The 23,317-nt window shown below is 42.3% G+C and overlaps 1 protein-coding gene across 7 annotated transcripts in view; it reads left to right on the top strand.

Annotated features, from left to right (window-relative positions):
- Positions 1 to 22,260, top strand: part of LOC133960873 (discs large homolog 1-like protein) — a 93,290-nt gene extending 71,030 nt beyond the window's left edge. The window contains exons 1-12 of one of the 7 annotated variants that reach the window (XM_062395724.1): positions 729 to 1,316; positions 5,273 to 5,387; positions 10,922 to 11,104; positions 14,370 to 14,433; positions 15,024 to 15,039; positions 15,503 to 15,544; positions 15,953 to 16,003; positions 16,437 to 16,538; positions 17,059 to 17,231; positions 17,363 to 17,472; positions 18,232 to 18,323; positions 19,060 to 22,249. In XM_062395724.1, the coding sequence (XP_062251708.1) occupies positions 5,317 to 5,387; positions 10,922 to 11,104; positions 14,370 to 14,433; positions 15,024 to 15,039; positions 15,503 to 15,544; positions 15,953 to 16,003; positions 16,437 to 16,538; positions 17,059 to 17,231; positions 17,363 to 17,472; positions 18,232 to 18,323; positions 19,060 to 19,166 (1,011 nt within the window). In that variant the 5' untranslated portion in view covers positions 729 to 1,316; positions 5,273 to 5,316 and the 3' untranslated portion in view covers positions 19,167 to 22,249. Of the gene's footprint in view, positions 1 to 728; positions 1,317 to 5,272; positions 5,388 to 10,921; positions 11,105 to 14,369; positions 14,434 to 15,023; positions 15,040 to 15,502; positions 15,545 to 15,952; positions 16,004 to 16,436; positions 16,539 to 17,058; positions 17,232 to 17,362; positions 17,473 to 18,231; positions 18,324 to 19,059 lie in introns of those variants that run through there. The other 6 variants (XM_062395725.1, XM_062395718.1, XM_062395720.1 and 3 more) reach the window with 6 other exon arrangements.
- Positions 22,261 to 23,317: the final 1,057 nt, after the last annotated feature.

The following is a 23,317-nucleotide window of genomic DNA, read 5'->3' as shown; positions in this document are numbered from 1 at the left end:
AGCCATTAGTCTCTGTCATCACCCCTCCCCCACCCATTCCTCTCTGTTTCCTCTCCTCCTCTTCTCTTCTCCCTTTACCATCGCTCGCTCCGTTTTGTCTCCCTCTCTCTCTCTCTCTCTCCTTGTTAATCTGATAACGCTGCGTCGAGATGATATGTGATGACAGAGGCAGTTTGATGCTGATCATGTGAAACTTATACGGCTGTTTCAGTGTTATCACTCGTAGGGAGTCGTCGGCCCAGAGAAAGAGAAAAGTGTTTTTTTAGATGGATTTGAGCAAAACCAAGTTGTATTATTTCAGTTGTTCAAGGTTTTTTAATTATGCAAATAGGCAGAGAAAAGCTGAAGAAAGAGAGACGGAGAAAAGAGACACAAACATAAACCATGTAGAGCAGAAATAGTTTAAACTCCTTCATACATATGAAGACATCTGCAAGTGTCTTTATTTTCAATGGAATGAATAGAAAATCCTTTTTATAAACGATTTCAAATATCAGTGTGTGTGTGTGTGTGTGTGTGTGTGTGTGTGTGTGTGTGTGGCATGTTTGACCAAAATCCCTGGGCCAAAGTAGGGCAGGGAAGCCTGGCATTGACTCATCTTCCTGCATGAGTGACCTGAGGAAACAGCGTGTGTGTGTGTGTGTGTGTCTGTGTGTCTCCGCCCTAGAGCGAGCTGCTGTCCAACAGAGGGAGGAGCAAATGAACGCACCAGCGAACAAGAGATAGGAAAAAGAGTGTAGTGGAGAGAGAGTTAGCATCTGTTGTTTCTGTGGCAGCTGAGCAGCGCTGGACTGACTCTAATCACACACACACACACACACACACACACACACACACACACACACACACACTAACTGCTGCATACCTTCACACACACTCACACACATTCACATCATTCCGCTCTCTGCCTCGCTCACATTCTGAATCCAGCGTGGGGCTGACGTTGTCCTCTCCATCATCTCTCTCTCTTCTTTACACACATCTGTGCTCTCTCTCTCTTGCTCTCTCTTGCTCTCTCTCTCTCTCTTGCTCTCTCTCTTTCTTGCTCTCACCCGCTCGCTCTGTCTAGCTCTCTGTCTCTCTATCTCTCTCACTCGCTCTCTCTTGCTCTCTTTCGCTCTCTTTCTCTCTGTCCTTCCATTCATTTCCCGGGACTTTAAGCTTCAAACCACATCCTCTCTCTCCCACACACACACACACAAACAAACACACATACACACACGCACACACACACACACATGCAGACACCGATCTGAGAGTCGTACCGGCATCGCATCGCGTTGGGGACGTTGAGGCTGCGTGTCCTCCGGCAGCATGTGAGTACAGCAGAGGAAACACAGAGCTGCTTTAGTTTATCACCTGATCTCCTGACTGTAAAGGGATCTGCTCCAACACTTTCACTGATGAGGACGATTACCGCTCTGACTTCTCAGCTCTGATCGGAGCAGCAGCCTCGCCAGCTCCAGCTCAGTGATTCTGTTCTGGATTCAGTAGCACTAGTATCGTAGCTGCAGCCCAGTCTTTGCTCTTTAGATCACAGGCGGGGGCAGCATCTATTTTTCTAGCTCTCTGTTTCCATTGTTTGAGCTCTGCCTCTCTGGTGCAAATGCAACATAAATTCCCTGTCTTGTCCTTTGCTGTCTCTCTTCATTCTCTCTTGTTTCCTGTGTTTGAGCTCCATCTCTCATTGAGAAACTTTTGTTTTAATTCTTTATTTCACTCTTTTAAATTGTATCTTTGCTGCAAAGGCTGTAAAGCTCAGTCACATTATCAATTTCTTATTTCCTCTTCTCTTTTTTGTCTTCCCTCCTGCTCTTAATCCCATAAAGCTGTGTTGAGGCGATTTGTGTCAACAGGGACACTTACATGTTAATAACCTGAACGTTTGCACAGATTTTGTGATCCGGACGTGTGAGGGATCACTCCGCACAGAAATAGAGTTGTTAATCCGTCACTTTATTATGGATTAGGGAGCCGAGATTGAAAAAAGCCATAACAAGGTCAGGGATGGAGGCATTGAAGGTTAACACCCCAAAAAATAAATAATGAAAGTTTGGGTGAAAGGCCACTTGGTTTGAATGTTATCACAGAAACACTGGAGGCTGTTCTGCTTCTGCGTTCGTGTTGTGCTCTGAATTTAATAGAGTCAAACCCAGTTCATGGCTTCATGAGGTGAATCTCCCAGTGTAGTGTGAGAAGAAGCCATGGCAGGTTGTGTTATTCTCAGCCTTTCAGTGTTGTTGTCTTTTTTCTGCTGCTTCAGTGCAGTTGAGCTGTGTGCGTTGGATTAATGAACGCTGTGGGGGAAACCGGAGCTGAGATCTGGGAGTTGTAGGCTGGTTTTGGACAGCGTTTATAGGCCGAGCGTTTAAACAAGGAGGGAGTGAGTGAGAGGGAAAATTTGGGAGACGCTGCAGGTTTCAGATCTGTGTGTGTGTGTGAGTGAGTGTGTGTGTGTGTGTGTACCACGAGTATGATTGAATTACTCAGGGTTAATTAGATTCTGTAGTCAACAGTAATGGTTTAGAGACACACACACACACATTTGCACACAAACACAGGGACATCCTTCAGTGGGGCTTTTTCAGGCTTATTGCCAGAGGCGTTGTCATCCGAGTGTTAGTTCTGAGGCTTCCGGGAAGCTGTGTGGTGTTAAGAGAACTCGAGGACAGTCAGGGAGGATTCATTACAACACACAGCTGCTGTTTCCACGCTCACTACGAATCCAAACCTAGCACACGTCACCGTCATCGGGAGACGGTCACTCGCAGGTGTATTTACCTTTTCAGCTCATCATCCCATAAAAGCCACGAACGTGCATTAGGGGGAACATTATGTCATTTGTTTTTTCCACTTTGTGCTTTTTCATAAATAATGTACATTTATAATTAAAGAGGCACAATGACATTTTTATGGCCACTAGAGAAACAAATGGGTCAGAAACTCGAGTGTTTTTTTTTGGTTTTTTTGCTGCTTGAAGCGGGAGGATACTGAAGCTGTGCTGAGTGTGTGAGCAAATCATTGCTCTTTGCATTGATTGGCCGACGGGTTGCTCCCTCGCAATTTACTACTTGTCTTTCTACCGAGATGTGGATTCGGTTGCTGCCGGCAATTACACTAAAAGTACTTGAAAATTCACGTCTGTCTGTGTGCATGAAAACAGCAGATAAATGTGTGGAGGAAAATTAGGATTATAAAACAGGGCAAAGTGCTAATTCGGCAATTAAATAGAAACTGATATATTGAACTTTTAACATTGTTTTTCCATTTCATCCGTAAAAAGAATGGAATGAGCAGGAAAGAGCAGCACTGGATGATGCTGTGTCACTCCACTGCTGAGCTGCAGGGACGTCACGGTGTTAAATCTGTGTGCAAGTCTAATGAGCCGCTCACCGCGCACTCGCCTGTTTGCAAACTGCAGAGCGACATGTGAGCGGCCGATGTCAGATCTGTCAAACACGTCAGGCTGCTGTGTATGAGTGACACAAGCTTCTAGGCCACTGCAGTATGTCAGCTGCTCTCAGGACAGATATTCATTCACACCGGATGTGATGATGAGAATAAAACAGTTTTCTTGGGTGTTAACATGTGTAGGCAGGAAGGAGGAAGTTGTGTGTTTGAACATCGATAGTAGTTTTTCTCAGCTGGAGAAACAACTGACCAATCAGAGCTTTGTAGAGTGCGGTGATGTCATCTTTATAAACAGCTAACACACTATATCACATGTATTTACATTGACTTGATAAATCCATTCCAAAACTGCACCTCCACCCATATGGGGGGGAGGTGGAGGACCCAGAAACAAACTCTATACAAGAAAGGCCCCTGGTCAAATAGGGATTTCAACCAAGAACCTTCTTGCCAGACGGCATGGGTGCTAACCACTGTTCCCAGTGCCACCACTGAACATTTCATTTATTTAACAGCCACTTTTTTTGGAGGGGAAATGTCATTGTTGCTGAAAGAAGTGTGAACAGGAACTACCGATTCACATAATTATCATTTTCACATCAAGTTACGTCAGTTGGCATGATGTCGCCTCACAGTAATGAGGTTCTGGGTTCGAACCTCCCGACCAACCGGAGCCATTCTGTGTCCGTGTGGGTCCGGAGCTGCTTGCACCAGCTTAGGTTGTGTCTGTATGTGGGCCCTGTGATTGGCTGATGATCTAATGTCAGCTGGGATTGGCTGCGGCCTCCTGCGACCTCTGAAGATAAGCAAAACTAATGATGGATGTTTGGAACTTGTATCAGTTAATCTGCAGCTGGAAAGGATTCAAAACATGATGTCAAAGAGCCAATCGGCCAAAGTCTCTGTCAGTGATTAGATTAAAAAACATCTATAAGAATTTAATATCATCGACCGTCCTCTCCTCGACTAGAACAGGAGAAGGTAGAGAAGATGCAGAGTTAGACAGCAAGTACAGGTTTTTCTGGATTTCTGGTGATGATGGTGTTGTAGAATTCCGACGACGTGCTTGTGTGGTCGTGCACGTCGGTGTGCGGAGGTGATGTTATTGGCACGGATCAGATCTGATGTAACAGGAGTTAATATTCAGATCAAACAGACTATTAGATTACAGCTGTGGAGAATCTGATGACAGCTCGACGTGTGCGAGTGTGTGTACGTGTGTGTGTTGAAAGACGAAGCAACTTAATGAAGCCCGTCTGCACTTGGAACATGGAAAATAAACTTCTGCACTGGCGGTTATATCGGTAGGAGACGTGGTTAACACAGAAACCTGCGCGGCTCGTCAGGCTGCGTTTGTTGTTCTGTTGTTCTTTGATCCACGCGTCACAACGTGGCATAAAAATCACTGTTACTGCTTCTGATGTGGAGAACCTAACGTGGTCCTCTACTGGCAAACATCCGGTGCTTTAGGAAAGATGTGATCTGGATGTGAACTGAGAGTGGCCCCGGTGGTAAATGGTAAATATGGCCCCAATAACAGAAAACAAATCCAGGCCACCTTTGGTTGACATGTGGTATTGCTGTGGCTTACTCGTGGCCCAGATCTTGCAAACAAGAGCCATCATCCAACGTGGTATATAGGTGGGCCAGATGTAGGCCAGATGTGGGGCTCATCTGGGCCAGATAGGGGTCTAATCTGGGCCAAAACAATTTTGCTTTGCTATTATTGTTTAAAGGAGATTTGTAAGAAATAGGAAAATTCTACGACCTTTGGCATTGTATTAAAGTTGTCTTCTAAATTCTCCCAACATTGTTTGTCCTCTTTGTGTGTGTGTGTGTGTGTGTGTGTGTCTGTGTGCAGAGTACAGTCGTTTCGAGGCGAAGATCCATGACCTGAGGGAACAGATGATGACCAGCAGCGTCAGCTCCAGCTCCACGTCGCTCCGCTCCACACAGAAACGCACACTTTACGTCAGGTAACCCATACGCAAACACACACACACACTCTCACACACACACACCCTCACACACACATGCACATGCACCAAGCGGACAAAGGTGACTGATTGTCGAGTCTCCTTCAGTGTGACACAACTATTATAAGGTCTTATCTCAGCTGTCGACTGTTTCGATTTGTGTGTGTGTGTCTGTGTGTGTGAGTGTGTGAGAAACACTTAGAGAGGTTATCACATCTGAAATCACAATTAGATTGTCTGGCGACCTCTGTCTCACACTCACACTTGTGCACAAACACATCCATCATCAAGTCTCTCAATTTCTCTGTGTGTGTTTGTGTGTGTGTCTCCTTCTGTCCTTGTGTCATTCTCGTCCTGGTCCCCCCCTCCCTGGCTCTTCTTTGGATCGCCCCTCCCTCCCTAGTTTCCTCTGTTAAGAACCTTTTTTTTTTTTACAAGAATCCCAGTGTTTGAAATATTGATTAAACGCAGAGTCGCTGGCTCCACATAAGTCACATTGGCTCTGTTAGTAAATCAATAAGGAGGAAAACAAAGACAGCTCTAATGGCAACACTAACGATTGAATCCAGTGGCTTCAGGAGACAAAGGAGACTTCATGTAGGTCAAGATTCACCTGAAAAGGATTTAGTCCAAGAGCAAATATCAGTGAAGGTTTCTGTCAATGATCCAGAGACACAGTATTTAATCTTGAATGTTCAAGTTACAAAAGAGAGAGAGAAACCACGATCACTGAAGTCAGACTGTAGGAGTTAATGTGTTTAAAACTTTATCAAATAATAACCTGAACATAAACTGAGAGGAGGCTTTAGATGACAACCATGTTGAATCCTCACTGACAAACTCTTCATCATTTGGAAACACAAACGTCTTTGGATGTAAACTGCATTAAAAGTTAGTTATTCTACCAGAGAAGTGCACACACAAAACAACACAACACAACACAACACAACACCTTATAGGAATAAAGACATTTCTTAAAGATGGCTGAAGTGTGAATTGTCTATTCTTAACTACATTCACTTATCTATTCTATGCGTCATTGTTTTCATTAATGTTTGGTCCACTTGCTTTTCCTCCAACGCACTTGTCGCTGAATAAATGTGAGATTCTTCTGTTCTGAAAAAACGAGAAACAAAAACTTTGAAACTTCAAGTTCAATAAACAATCACCGAACCTGAACTGTGTGTTCAAGTGGCCTGGAAGAAAAGGGCAGCAGCAGCTGGGACAGTCACCTTGAACTGCACACTCACACACACACACACACACACACACACACACACTCACACACACACACACTGACTCACTGAACAGAGTAGGCCAGGTCACAGTCGGTAAAGGGAGCCAGAGGCCAAAGGTCACATTCATCAGTCTGGAAGCTGTAGTCCAACAAGTGTCAGAGATTTTATTCCACTTGCAAGTCAATTGTTTTTTTACCAAACTGTTTTTAAATTGTTTTTATTGCACATGTTACTGAAATAACATCTTCATGTGTCTATGCTGGCACAACCTCATCACTTTGTAAAACTTGAGTTGACCTACTTATCACAAACCCACCATTAAAAGAAATAATCCCCTTTTTGAACTGAACTTGGAAATTATGAAGCAACATGACATTGCAGCTGCTTGCCGTCACCCTTGATACATTTTTAATAATCAGCCATAGGCATCATCATCATTAGCATAAATTAATTGTGCTTTATGTGGTTTTGTTTAACAATATAAAAAAAACGACCTGTTCACACGTCATGTGATTAAACCAGAGGAGCAGGATGTTTACAAAAGAATTGCTTTGATACCACTTAAGTGAAATGATGCAATATGAAATGTTCTGCAGAAAGAACAACAGTATTACTCGGCTTCTTTGAGAAATTTAACAAACATCACATTTGTTTTGCAGCAGTGATGTTTTCACACAGTCACACACACACACACACACACATTGTTGAAGAAACATATTTCACAGAAAAAAACACCTGAAAACAAAGAGTTGTTATGGAAAAGGATCCGGCTCACTGAGCAAAGCTAAATCCAAGTCAGCTCCTCATCCAGTTTCATGAACAAACTGTTAAAGCCCAACATGCTCGATCAGCCTGAAATCATTTGTCAGTGAGATTCACAAAAAAAGACACAAAACCAAACAAGACTAAGGGTTTGTTATCTGTGCTTCTTACATCCAACAAAAATAGTGTTTGCCAGATTCAGGCCGACAGTTCTTGTTTTCTCATCCTGTGCCTGCACTGTTTGAACAGAAAACCAAATTGCACCCATCTGCGCATGTCTGTGTGTCTGATGCTTTCACTTTCACATCTTGATTTTAATCTTTTTGAGAAGACAGAGGTCACACAATAAAAGATCCAGTCCAGACACAGCACCACTTAAACTTAACTTTATGTTAATAAACACATGTTTTCCTCTGCAGAGGAAGCCAGCTGGGTGCAGGAGCTTCTGTCTGTCACACTCTGATGGTTTTAATGCATGGTATTAAAAAAAACGAAAAAACTCCAATGATTAATTAGGAGATTAAAGGAAGTACTTTGAACCACGAGTCTGGCAAGTCAATTTGTAAAAGGCCCTGTGCACTGTAGACTGTGAGTCTGTTTCTTTCTCCACCTGTCAGTTGACCAGTCAGTTGACCAGTCAGTCGGTTTTCTCCTCATATCAAGCATCATGGTAACTCATCTGATTGCGTCAGAGCTTCACTCAGCAGAGAAAAAACCTGGAACCAGCAGATTACCATGAGTAAAACCAGTCTATGCACCAGTGAATCATCACAGATTTAATAAGGACATGTCCACGTGCCAGGTAATTATCTGGACGCCCTCTGTAATATAATCAGTTACATGCTGAGTCTCAATGATAATCTCTAAAGTCGAGTCAGAATGAGGCCAGGATCACTTCAAGGTTATGAAGAATAATGTAGTAACCCACCAATAACCAGCATAATGAATCAATGTCATGTGAGAAGCTCCTGTATCCGGTTACTGCCCAGAGACGACCAATCAGCACTCTCATATTTAAAAAAAGAAGTTTCCAACAAGCCACCTGATTGGTCGGGATGAGGCTGGTGGTGCGTGACAGATTGGGGGTTTCTGGTGCTCTGGGCTGCTGTGTGTATCCGTGTGTGTGTGTCTGTGTGTGTGTTGGTGTGTGTGTGTGCACATTTGCATTGGGGGGCTTTTGTACTACATGCATATGCATAATGTGTGTGACACAGACTAACCTTTCCTCAGAGGAAATGTCGCTGAAACAAGGTGACATACAGTGTGTATGACTCTTCTTTGTGTGAAAGGTTTGTGTGTGTGTGTGTGTGTGTGCCCTGTTTAATTCCCTTCTCCTCATTTTACATTCACACCCATTATGGTCCTATTTTAAATACACTGTATTGCTCAGGAGCTCAGCATTGTAATCCTATATTTCACTTTGCACCACTCCTAACAGGTTACAGAATATATGATAACAACGAATTTATACATATTTTAATATTTATATTGGTGTCTGTAAGTTAGAAGTCCTGTTCTGCCAACTTCTACTGAGTCAGGTCAGTTGTTGGTGATTCTATCGTCTGATCAGAATGAAAAAAACAACAGGAATCAATCTAGGGTGCGACGGCACAGACCGTGTGACACACCTTGGTAATTAATGTGTGTTCCCTGACTCGAGTAATTAGATTTCAGACGGTTCCCACACAGGAATTAAAATGTCTGCCGTGCTGAGAACAGGTAATTGATTTGGGGCTGCACTTACAGTACTGCAACACGTGATCAATCAGCTGCAGCATTATGAGTGAAGGAAAGTTATCAGCTGAAACTTTACTAATGCAAACGCAACCTGCTCTTTGTTTTAAAGTCAGTTTCTTTGCTGACGATACACTCCTGTGCTATACGGACCCTTTATTGTCCATAACATATCCACAGGTTTGCACACACACACACACACACACACACACACACACAAACACACACACAAACACACACACAAAGGGATGAAGCCTGTCCAAAATAGCACACATCCACCAGAGTAATCAACGTCATTTCCATAACTTGAGTAATTCGATTTCTCCCCCTCAGGTCTGAAAGTGGCGGTAACACTGAGAAAGTGTAATTGATTTACAGTTACACACAGTCGCTGTGGCCATAGTAAAACTACACACTCTCATTCGGTGTTTCCTGCTACAGCGACAAAATCATTCAAATCACCTGGGATCGGTGCTGTTGTTCCTTCGTTGCTGTTGTTTTCTCTGATAAACATAAAGTGTGTGGAGCAGTGACATTACAGAGGGAAGTAAAGGTTCTTCACACACTGACTGCAGACAGCCGCCCTTTGCTGAGCAGATCTGTGGATCCACTAATACACAGAAACACAACCCTGCACTTCATCTCATCTTTTACTGTTTTAGAGCCATTTCAATAAATAACACAGTTCCTCACGAGAAAAGCTTCCATTTGACATTTTCCAAAATAAATGTTTCCTGGAACTCACCATGTGATTTAATTTTAGATTAAAGAAGGATCTGCTGGAACTCTCCTAATTAATTAAATTCTAACTCAAATTTCTAAACAGGTTCAGGGTTTAGACTTTAATGTTGGTGACAGCAGGTCAAAATATGTCAAATATGAATGGACTAATTTATAATATTTACTTTGGTTTAAGTTCTTTCAATGTTTTGGTCGCTCAAATCACAATCCACCCTCAAAGCATCATGGGAACATTTACACCTGTTCCTTCGTGTGGTCGAGCTCCTTCCAATTGCAAACACATTTTACCAGCCAGTGTAACCAGTGCAGGGATTAGAGGTTTTGACTCTGGACTCAACAGATCAGTTTTCATCACGTCCGGTCCGTTCTGATGTAGATTGACACTTTGAGATAAATTTATAATGGTCTTTCTTTATTGTTCTGATGTGTTTCTATCTCTCTTACTGGTTTCATGTCTTTCTCTCTGGGGGGTTTTCTCCTTCTCTGTCTGCGCTCTGTTTTATTGATGAAGGCAGTATAGGGACTTTAGGGTAGGCCTGTTATTTCAGCTCTAGTTCCTTTGCACGCACACACACACGCACACACACACACACACACACACACACAAACACACACACACACACACACACTGCTGGCCTACTTTTCCAGGTTTTAGTACAGCTTTGAGCTCTGTGGTCACAGAGACAGATCACCGTTCAGACACAACACACAGGTTAACACACAACAGCAACACACAAATCCACAAAAACAGACCGGCATGCTCAGGTTGTTGTGTACAATTGCTTACACACACACACACACACACACACACACACACACAACCACAAACACACAGACAGGGTCACAAATATAATAGAGTAGAAAAGCAATTCTACTATTTACATGAAATATCTTTACTGTCGTCTTTCTGTCTGGTTTTGATGATTTATTTTATTCTAAGCTTTTATTCTAGGTTTTAAATGATCAGTAGTTGTGATGTACATATTAAAATAACTCAAACTAAGATTAAAGGTGTGTTTTTGTTGTTCTTAATGTGAAATCCTCCCTCTCTGTCCGCAGAGCGTTGTTCGACTACGACGGAAGTGCGTGCGATCTGAGCGCGCCCAATCAGGCCCTGCCCTTTCATTTCGGGGACATCCTCCATGTGAGCAGCGCCGGCGAGGAGGAGTGGTGGCCCGCCCGTCACCTCAGCCCCCCGCCCCCCAACTGCCCCGAAGTCGGGGTCATCCCCAGCCGCAGGAGGTCAGAGTTCTTGGGGGTTGTTTGGGAAGGGCAGAGGATTTCAGTGATTCTGGACTGAGAGCTCAGTCGGGCTGTCGACTCGAATCCGTCACAGCTCTCACGCAACGTGCTGCTCAACATTTACCTTATCCATGATCTATGATCATGATTTAATCATATTAAAAGCATCAGTGCTGCTGGGACTTCTCCTCCCTGCTCTCACACGACTGCACGAAGGCCTCACCTCCGATCTGCAAAACATGAATAGTTCAGATATGATGTGACACTTCTCTGACATCTCATCCCTCTCTGACTTGATCGGAGTAGGATTGTAAATACTCTATATGCTGCAGACGAGTCATAGGACCGGCTCTGGGATGTCAGTGTTCACTAAAACAGAGACAACAGTTCATCTCAGCTCGTCAGCTCCAGCAGCTTCACATTAGTTTCTATTTACGTCAGGGTGACGTTCTGCAGTCGGCTCATTACCCTGCGAGCAGCATCATCACTGAATGTAAACCTGTGAGGGAAATAGAGATGATTCTACCTGGCACACTGTGAAAAGGGAAAAGTTAGGCAGATGAATTTGTCTAGGTCCCTGATCCTTCCCCTGATCCAGAAAGGAGATTTGTGCATCGGACACATTTGTTAACGACTTCACATACGTATCATGCGTTTGACACAGAGGCCCCTTAATTGAATTTTAGTGCCACCAACACCAGAGACAATATGATACACAATACATCAGGCAACTTTCCCATATCCACACCTCCCTTCTTCTTTCTCACTATCCTCCACCAAGAAGGAGGTGACAGACAGATGTTCATTTCTGTGGAGAAGTGAGAGCGTGTCAGAGTGATAGAGAATAAGTGGGAGATGGAAGGAGGGAACGAGGAAGAGTGGGAGAAAGTGAAGGAGCGAGTGAACATGGAAGGGAGGGATACTGTCACACGGGGGGTGCAGGAGGTGGAGTATTAATAGACTGAGGTGTTAGAATATAGAGGAGGTGTCAGGGGCTGGTGCATTGGGATAATAGAATACATGTGTTTTATTACTGAAGCCCCAGGTTTTCAAATATGATGAATAAGAAGATTTAAGATTATTAAACATCCAACAGAGGTGTTGGTTTATTAGGAGCTGTTCAAATGATGAGTATTACAATGTAATGTTTCATGTTATTAAAGGTATCATGAATGTGAATGTGTAATAATCATATAATCAGCCATGAAGTCTTTCTATATCAGATGTTCAAGTGTCTTTCTTTCCTTCTCCTTCACCTCCTCCTCCTCATTTCTTCTCCTTCTCTTCTCCTACCTTCAATCCTCCTCTTCCACATCCTCCATTCTGCTTTTTCCCTCTTCCTCTCTCCTCCTTTCAACCTCTGCATTTGTCCAGCTTTCCCTCCTTCTCTCGATCCTCCCTTTCTTCTTCTTTTCCTTCTCCCTTCTTCCTTCTCTTCTCCGAGCTCTCCTCACACTTCTGTCGTCTCGCTCCCATTCTCTTTTATTCCACTCCTCTCCTTTTCTCTCCTCTTATCTTCATCCCTTCACATCTCTTATCTTCCTTCCATCATTTTGCTCTCTCCTCTCCTTTTCTCTCCTCTTATCTTCCTACCTTCACATCTCTTTCTTTCTCTCCTCTCCACCTCTTGTCCTCTTATCTTTTCCTCCCCTTGCTGTCTCACTCCCCATCCCCCTTACTTCTGTCCTCCTCTCTCCTTCATAACCTTCCTTGTTCTCTTCCTTCTCTTTCTCCTCTTCCACGGTTCCCCTCCTTCTCCCTTCTTCCACTCATCCTCCACTCTCTCCAATCCCAAATCTTATCCTCCTCCAATTTTCCCTCGTCCTCTCCACTTGTGCTCCCTCCCTTTCTTCCACTCTTCATCCTCCTGTCCTTCTTCTTACTTCTCTTCCTCTTTCCTTTTCATTTGCTGGTTGTCCTCCTCTTCTTCCTCCTCCTCTTCCTCTCCACTTGTGCTCTCTTCCTGTCTTCCACTCCTCATCCTCCTGCCCTTCTTCTAACTTCTCTCCTTCTTTCTGTTTAATTTGCTGCCTGTCCTCTCCTCACCTCTCTCCTCCTCCTCCTCCTCCTCGTCTTCCTCTTCTTCCTAAGTAAAATAACCAGTGGGTTTTTGCTTGGAAGTTACATTTTGACTCTATTCTTTGAATGGAAGAAAAAAAGAGGAGTGGAGTGATGGAAGTAAGGGAAGAGGGTGGAGAGGTAAAAGTAAAGATGCAGTAGTGTAAAGTGTATTCAAACCGAAGCTCGTCAAACATTTTACCTTAATTTCTGCATTGACGACAAAGCAGCCGCTCTCTTTCCCCCGTCGGTTGTTCTTCTGTTTACAAACATGCATTATGCACGAGTACAGCACAAAAATAAATCTGACTTTTCAAACTAAATTATGAAATGAGGCTTCAAGAAGCAAACAGGTCCCTCAACTGAGACGCTGCACATCCAGCTTATTGGAAATTCAAGCAGCGAACACGATCGCCTGCAGGAAATGTACCCGCACAGGAAGTGACAAATCTAATTTTAAACTTAAAGGAGACCAAAATGTCTCGGAAGCAGCAGCGGAGTGTCTGTTCTGGTCTGTGACGCTGCAGCTGACGTCATGTGCCCTGTCTCTTGTCCCTCTGTGATAAGTTAATCACAGGACACTCAGATTCGGGGACATGAATCTGCTCTTTTCTGTCAAGTTACATCACATCTGGAAGTCGAAAATTCCACGAAATTCAATCAGCCGCCTCCCACTGCTCAGCAGACATCCCATCAATTCAAAGTGATGCTCACAGATGAGATACAGTAGATCCAAAAATATACTTTAAATACAGACAGGGACGAAATGATTATATATATGTTTTTTTTAGAATAAAGGGATATTGTAGGATGTGATATTTTTAGTTCTGAGGTTAACCTAGTTCTACAGATTTTTGTTCTTTAAAAACATCCTGATGATTCTGTGTTTTGCAGTTTTGATCTTTCAAACATAAAAGAGGCTTCAGATGGAAATCCCTTCTCAAACAGAGTTTAACCTCAGTCTCTGTGTGAACAATAACTGATGTGGGGGGGGGGCAGAGTCTCTCAGGCTTAAAGCGTCACAGGATGAACCTTAAAGCACTGAATGAAAAGTCTTAAGTGTTAAGGGAAGTTCACATGTTTGATCACCAATGTTTCTAGTGGCTGTCACTTGAGACCATTACCTTCTGTCTCCTTCCTCTTTACGTCTTTGTCGTCTCTCAGTTCTCCTCTAAATGTGTCTTTCTCCTGTGTCTCCGTCCCGCAGGGCTGAGAAGAAGGAGAGGTCGAGGTTAAAGACGGTCAGAGTGTCCAGGTCTCAGGACAGATCGGTGAGTGGGGACTTTTATTAATAAATCCAGACTTTGATTGGTTTGTGTGTCTGAGTGTTGTCAATCATCAATGTCGTTTCCACTGGAAAATCCTTATAGTCTCACTACCAGCAACACAGGAAGCACCGACATTAGTTAAGACTTATGTCGGTTATTTCTTTGATCTGGAAACTTCCTGAGCTCCCATGCGACTTTCATCTCACTCGCACATCGTGATGACGGGAGCCGACTCACGAGTCTAACACCAGCTATTGATATCACTGGGTTGTCAGCTCGCTCTCTGTTTCCTCTCACCTTGTGAATCAGCACCTCAGCAGGGTGAAGAGCTGATAATTAAAAAATATCACACACATACACACATCACACACAGTTTGAGAAATCTGCAATTAGTCTCACTCGTGTGTGTGTGTGTCTGTGCATGAGCTTTTAAATATGGCCCCTGTTGATAACAGTTAAGATTCTGTTGCGATGATTAATTATTTCTCTCTCTCTCTCTCTCTCTCTCTCTCTCTCTCTCTCTCTCTCTCTCTCTCTCTCTCTCTCTCTCTCTCTCTCTCTCTCTCTCTCTCTCTCTTTCTCTCTCTCTGCAGGATCAGGATGATAAAGGTAGGTCTCCTCTCCATCAGCGACACCTGCTGGTCAGTCCCGGTACTTTAGTTTACCTCCTACATGATGTCGAGGGACGTTTGGATGTTTTACAGGAGATTTGTTTAATCCCTAATTCACAGACAAGCCTATGTACTAGTATGGTACTGAATGTATTATTTAACCTGTTTCTACCTAGTCCTTCAAATGTACTGAAGTACAGTATCCAGAGTGCACCTTTAACATTTCTCCTTTATTACATAGTAGAATCTCGTGTTTAATTTTCAGTCGTTTACACACACAAATCCTACGTTTGGTCAAGTGCTGCATCTTATGTATAGTGATGGAGCAATGCTAGATAAAGTGTGTGTCAATGTGAAACAAAAAGAATGAAAGACTGTGTTTGTGTATGTGTGTGTTTTCTGTGTGCTTGTGTGTGTGTCTGCTTTTGTGTTGCTGACTCTGACCTGTCTTGTCCTTCCAGAGCTGGTAACCTCTGGCACCAGCGATAGTGAGAGTAGTTCCTGTAAGTCTAGACCCTTATGTCTCTCTCTCTCTCTCTCTCTCTCTCTCTCTCTCTCTCTCTCTCTCTCTCTCTCTCTCTCTCTCCCCGTTTCTCTCTCTCTCTCTTCTTTTTTTGTGTTTTTTGTTTGTGGCGTGTGTATCTCTGTCATTGTTGGAGTGTCATGCATACATGTACACATATTTGTCTGTTGTGCTTATTGTGTTTTCTATGTGCTGCATGTGTTTGTGCGTGCGTGCTTGTGTGTGTATGTGTGTGTGTGTGTGTGTGTGTGTCACCTTCCTCTGCCTCTCCAGCCTTTTCAGAGCTGTTGATGAAGCCAAAAGTGAAAAGTAGAAAAGGACGAGGTTGTGTTTTGATGTGACTCATCCACTGCTCCTCTGAATGTGTCCTCTCTGTTTGTCCACTCAGCCGGTCAGGAGGAGGTTTTACTCACCTACCAACCTGTCATGCAGCAGGAAGGTCAGTGCTTCACCAGATACTCTCACTTTATTTCAACATCACTTTGTGGTTGTCAATCATGGACGTTGATAATAACACTCTTCAGAAATAAATGCTGATTTTACAAAAACATTTTCTAAGTATATCGTCCTGTATTAATCAGTGGAAACATGATTATATAGAATATATACACAAAAATCTGAAGGTATACCAAATTAAACTCATGTTCAGTAATTTCTTGGCCACTTGGAGGCAGCAGAAAAAAGAGACAAGTGGATTCGACACAATGAGTTGTACATTTCAGGTTACACAATTATTTGACACAATTTTAATTTACAAATATAATTAGTGCAGCTTTTAAACATGATTAAAGGAGAAAAGTGGATGTTGTTGTGTTGGCATCTCAATGTGTGTCTTTGTGTGTATTGATTGTGGTTCTGTTTCTCTCTTTCAGTTAATTACACACGGCCGGTCATCGTGCTCGGACCAATGAAAGATCGGGTCAACGATGACCTCATCTCTGAGTTCCCTGACAAGTTTGGCTCGTGCGTCCCACGTGAGTCTCGTATAAGAGCCGACCTCCAACACCCAGTGAAACCTACAGTTCAGATCACCTGTGTTGACCTTCACTCACATTGTGAAAGCTGTAAAATCCTGTTTATGAGGCTGTAACAGCGACGAGGCCTCCCGTGATGTTTGTGTTTTATGCTTTTCAGCACTTTTTTTACGAACTCACTTAAAGTTGATGTTTAGCTTACAGCAAAACTTTCACACATAGTTCACATTAGAGCAGAAAAGTTCATTTTTATCGAACTCTCTACACCTTGAACAATTTCCAGACACTTTGAAGTGATTCATTGTTTGGCAGGCAGCAGAGACGAGTTGTGAATCGAAAGTTAAAGTCAAAGATTAAAATGAATCAGCTGACAGTTTGGCTTTTATACAAATTCATGCAATTAGACAGATACAAAAACTGAGAATAATAGTAAAGTGGTAAAATTCCATAAAGGAAAACGAACAGAAAGGACCTGATATGTATCGATTCTTTAATGATGTGTAAAACCACTGATCCTCAGACACGACACGGCCGCGGCGAGACTACGAGGTGGACGGCAGGGATTACCACTTCATGTCCTCCAGAGAGCTCATGGAGCAAGAGATCCAGGAGCATAAATTCATCGAGGCCGGACAGTACAACAACCATCTGTATGGAACCAGCATACAGTCTGTCCGAGAGGTCGCCGACAAGGTGAGACGCCGAGAAAAACGACAGAGGAGACTGGATGAGGGGATCGATGGAGGACATAATACACAGATATGCTTAATGATTCCTCTCTCTCTCTCTCTCTCTCTCTCTGTCTGACTCTGTCTCTCCACCAGGGAAAACATTGTATACTGGACGTATCAGGGAATGCAATAAAGCGTCTCCAGATGGCAGGCCTCCATCCCGTCGCTATTTTCATTAGCCCACGCAACGTCGACAACATCCTGTGAGTAACATTAGAAACACCAGTGATTTCACCACAAGGTCCAGTTAGTGGCAACATGGTCCCAGTCAAAGAACTTTAACATGGTTGAGAGAAGGAGAAGTTCTGGGACAACCCAACAGGCTCCTGTCAGCTGATGAAGACAATAACATATGGTCGAAGGCTCCAGAACAAGCCTCTGATTTCATCTTGTGGTGAGATTCTCTCCCCAGTGACTCCCAGTGCACAGCAACTGGCATCTACAGCAATTGATTTGAACGGGAGCAGTTATCAAGTCCATGCATTGGAATCTGAGTCTGGAAAGGAAAATGTCATCGCTACACTTTCCTTCTATCAGGGCAAACTACAAAATTAGTTATTGTGAAGATCTGCTTTGTGTTCTAAAGTTCTACAGACACAATTTACATTTGACTACAACAATTAAGTCCTTGTGTGTGTATATATTCTGTTAGTTTTTATTCCATTTTAGTTTTGTGTAATTCATTTATATAATTTTCAATTGATTTGTTGCTTAACATCAGGAGGAATATATAAGATAATTTGGTTAATCCCAGTGTCCAGTCATAAAGTGAGAAAAATGTAAATCTATGCACTGCTGCAGTTCCACTGTAATAAAGGCTAAAGATCATCATATCACGGGACCATTGCTGATCAAGGAGGTTTTTAAAGGTTCACATTCGTGGAAAAAAGCTGTTGTAAAGTGTGACGATGAAAGTGTGCGTTACGTCTCAGTAATGATTTGTGACTCGTGTGTGTCTCCAGAGAGATGAACAAGCGCTTGACTGAGGAGCAGGCGAGGAAGGCGTTCGACCGAGCCGTCAAACTGGAGCAGGAGTTCACAGAGTACTTTTCTGGTCAGTTCCACACTGGACCACACAAACCAGTTCATGACCTGCAAAGCTCCTGGAGCAGAGGAAGCTCCCACCACAGTCTCACACAATCCAAAGCAGCAACACGTTTACATCCAAAGTTATGAAATAGTCATTATGATATTATTATTAATATACCAACTCTATAAATAACTATAAATTTACCTTGTGTCAAATCACAGCACGTGAAAAAACACAATGATGTAAATTGCCTGAGCTTAAGAAAGTTCACGCTCCACATCTAATTGTTGATTATTATAACTCCTAATAATGTCAATATTGTAAATGATCATACATTATGGGAATGTTGGCATTAGTGAATATACAGAGGTTCATCTGCCAACGGTACCGCACCTGTGTCTAGATTCATGCCAACATTTAATGACTTTTACATCTTCCACATAAAAACCTTACACACACACACTCTCACACAGACACACACAAACACACATCTGCATCTCAAAAAAGACAGACATTATGATCCGCTTTCCTCCTATTCCTTATTTCATTACATTTCCTTTGTGTCTCTCCTGCTGTTGTAGTTGTAGTTGGTCACTTTATTGTGTTTTATTATTTCTATTAATAATTATAATAATGATCTTTTCAGTTACATCTAATTTAATGGAGATTTTGATTGATAGTTTATTGTCCGTGTGTTATATATAAACGTTTGTTGTGTAGTTGACGCAGTGTGTGTCTGTGTGTGTGTCTCTATGTGCAGGAATCGTCCAGGGCTCGTCTCTAGAGGAGGTTTACTCGCAGGTGAAGCAGATCGTGGAGGAGCAGTCCGGTCCGTACATCTGGATTCCAACCAAGGAGCGACTTTGAATAAACACATCACACACACACATCACTCTTTCAATACTTCCTACTTCTCTAATTTTCTATTATCAGCCTGCTTCCTCTCTCTCTCTCTTTGTTTCTCCGGTGCACTCATCACAACGAACACACACACACACACACACACACACACATTCACACATTCACACAAGCACATGAACTGGGACGAGTGCTGAGACTATCTGGGACCTGCCAGTTCCTGAAGTGGGAGGAGCTCAAGTCTGTCCAGCAGCCTATCGGTGGATCTTCCTACAGCTCGGTTCCTTAATGTTTAAGGAGGTGGTTTCCAATCAAGGCGACATGTACCATTATCTGATTTGATTTCATTATTGTTGTTCTTATTGTTGTTGTCGTTGTTGTTTTCATATTAACGAAGGGTAATGCATCAATGTATGGGTTTGTTATGATAATATTGTCACCAAGAGGCAGACTTTTGCACGCTGTAGCTTTAAGAGCATGTTCTTGGGAGAAAAACTTGATCTCCTCTTCCTGTCGGACCGTCTTTCCTCATGGCATCATTCCTGTTTAGAGTTTCTCTCTCTCCCTCGTCTTTTTCTTTCTACCTCTCATAACCCATCCCTCGTTCCATCCTCTCCTCTGTCAGACTTTAAATATGAGGTGAAAACTTTAAAATGTGCCCCGACCTTTTGGAATCAAGGGCCAAAAGGAAACTTTACGTACAGTTAAGGTTACGAGATGTAGAAGCGAAATATATATATGAAGATATTCTGCAAGTGGAGTTATTTAAGATTTCTAAGATCAGATCAAAACTAAAATAGATTATATTGTTTTTGAAGGCTTGAACAGAAACTGAGCACATCAGCCTCATACTGGTGATAAAGCCCATGTGGAGCCCTGAGCCGTTATTTATCAACTCTCTGAGAATATAGAAAGAGTATATATTTAAATTGCTGTAAGTAAAGATTAGGACACATTTGACAATTCATCCTGAAAGACTGATAATTGGTAAAGGAAGCAGAATGACCGAAAACATCTGAGCCCACAGCCGAGGAGAAGGAACAGACGGAGTGGTGAGAAAAGATAAGTCAGTGGGACATCTACAGGACTTCAAAGCTGCTATTTAAAGGTCAAATAGTTGCTTTAAGAGCAGCTTCTCACATGTCACTTTACTCTGAGCAGAAACGGACAATTAGAGACATGTACTTAAGATAATAAATTTGAATATAGTGTCACACTGACAAGTGGAAGTCAAATGATTTTAGTTGTGTTCTTGTCGTACCCCTGCGCCTGTTGAAGGAGATAATAAGTAGAAGAAAAGGTTATGTTTAAAATCGTATTAAATGTTCAAATCAAATCCAAATAACATGTAATCATGTTATTTGAGCTCGATATGGTTCATCGTGACTAAACATTATTTTTAAAACTATTGTATGTAAGAGTATAAGCTCCTTTATGTCAAAGGAAATTAACATATATTTAAGTCTAGTGAAATATAAGTGAATGATTTTTGGATTCATCTTTCACTTAAGTTCAAATTGTAACTTTTGCTCCTTAATAAAAATGGGCACAGATCCTCTGATAAAGAAACTTTAGTAAATCCCACAGTTTCACTGCCTTTCTCTCCTTCCTCCTCCTCCTCTTCTCTTCTTCACGCCTTAATTTCCTCCTCTTGTCCTCTCGCCTCCTTTCCTCTCTACACTCACGTGACATTAGTTGAGCATCGAACAGTGTATCATCATCTTCAACACTATCATCACGATCATAATCATCAGCATCATCGGTATAGCTTTCCCTTCTTGCTGTAGTTGCACTAATGAGGGCTGGTTTCATAAAAGCATCTTAGGCTCACAGGTCTGATACCGTCCCAGTGTTTCTCTGGTGTTTATCGATGTGTGACGCATTCACTTGTCCTTCAGCTGATTCTCTGCTTTATAAAACTGGTTTGAAAGCCCTGAAGAGAGGACACGTTTAGCATTTAGCAACTAAACAGCTAAATCTTCCCTTCACAAGTCGGTGGTGACCAAAAACAGAGCTAAAAGAGAGCAAAGTCAACACTGATGCTTAAGTGAAAAGATCGACTATAATCTGTGTTGTCAAGTGTAACATTCAAGATGCTTTTGGAGACACAGCCCACGTATGGACCTTGTCAGATCAACCACGACCCATCTCCACCCTCAACCCCCCCACGGTGACTCCTCCACGCTGACTGGAGACCAGAGACACACAGAGAGGCTGTTCTGTCAGCAGAGCAGCTCCCGGACCAGCATACTGGATAGTTTGGACCATGTGTGTTTCAAAAGCTTTAATATCTCCTCACTGAATGTTCAATGCTCCACTCCAATTCCCCCCCTCGCGTGTTCCTCTGTGCGACTCGAGTAGATCGCTGGTGTTTGTCAGTTGACAGAAACAAACTCTCTGTATGACTCCGGCTGTGTGCTTCTAGCCAGGGGACCAGGCCACTGTCTGTTAGAGTAAAGCACTGATGCAAAGAATCTATTACAGAGATGGATCTATATCTAACATATTATAATATTTATCCCTGCTCTAACTGCCTATTTTGGTACAAAAATGAATAAATAAAAGTCTTTATTGACATCTACTGAAATCCTTCCACTCATTACCACATATGATTTTTGTTTCTGTTGATTAATGTGAATATGAGATATTAACTGTGAATATGAATATATTTTCCTTTACTTTAATCTGAACTGCAGGTTTGTATTGGACTCTGTGAATATATGATATGGCTCTTGTGTTGAGTTTGTACTCTGAATCCTCTGGCTCCGGATCTGTGCTACGTTCATAGAAAGTGTTTTTAATAATCTCCACCTTTAACCCATTAATAGTTATGATAAAACACTGACAACGATGTACTACCGCACATCAATGCAACTCTTATAGCTACAGATGAGGACCATTTATCCATCTGTGACATCTGCATTTAGGTAAAAAGACCAGTGTAATAACTACAAATACAAACTTACAACACATTCAACCTTTTCTCTAACTGTTGCTAATAAAATTATTCCTCTGAACTAGAACATTCTAAATTTACTGCGAACACTTAGTGCAACAACATCATTGTAAAGTATAAGCACCTTTTTGATTCTTTAAAAGTAATATTCATAATCCTGAGTCTCCTGTGAGGAGGAGAGAAATTAAAACTGTGCAACAGACTGCAGAAAATACTGCTTCACTTTTCTTTTACAAATGATGATGAGGATGATGTTTATCAATGGCTTCTAAAAGCGAGACTTCACATCTGAAGTTCCCTGTAGTGGCCTCGTGACACACAGGTTTCCATTGTGCACTGAGTTGAGCCTGTATAAACACACAAGCCTCATCGACTCTGGCTGAACAAATCTCGCACTCTTTCGCACAAATCCACTCATGAACACACAAAACTGTGTTAATCATTTACCATCTTAGTCTTTCTCTATCACACACAGACTCACTCACTGCCGCTGGAGTTAATCGGTCACTGACCATCACAGCAGGATGAGGGTCAGTATGAATGAGGTCACAGTGGAAGATGACCTGACCTCAAGGGAAGTGGAACTTTTGGACCAGTGGCTTGATATCATGATCGTTATGCTGTTGCCCAGAGGAGGCTTGTATAAAGACAAAAGAAGAGGCCCTAACATACGTCCTTGAGGGACACCATTTTCATTATCCAATGTGAACGACACACAATCAACTTAACAACCAATCAATAAAATGCATCATAGACCGGCATGGAACTCAAACACTTAATTTCATCTTCTTGTAATTTACTTTAATATAATTTGCTGCAAACTTAAAAAAAACATGAATTTCATTATGAGAAGAGCTCTTTTTAATCATTAGTGGATATAAGTTCATTTTTAGTTAATTATTGGAAGTTGTATTAGTCTTATATGATGATTTTTATTACTTGCTTGTAGAAAATGTTCACGTTTTTGACTTTCCATCTGATTCGTTCCAAATTGCATCCCTCTTTCCAGGAAACCTAGTCATATTACTATATTACTACGTTATACAGAATTAATATGAAACAAAAGGGTGAAATTATGAAAGGGCACATTGCAACATTAGTGACTCGTAGGAAAACTCGAGGTGTATTCTCAGGATGTTAACAAAGCTTGAGATCTCATGTAATATGTCTGACCTCATTAATCTGTGTCACAATCTCAAGTCCA

This window comes from Platichthys flesus, chromosome 9 (genome assembly GCF_949316205.1).
Source record: "Platichthys flesus chromosome 9, fPlaFle2.1, whole genome shotgun sequence".
Lineage (NCBI taxonomy): Eukaryota > Metazoa > Chordata > Actinopteri > Pleuronectiformes > Pleuronectidae > Platichthys > Platichthys flesus.
The sequence above is the reverse complement of the archived record's forward strand: the minus strand, read 5'-3'. Positions and strand labels throughout refer to the sequence as shown.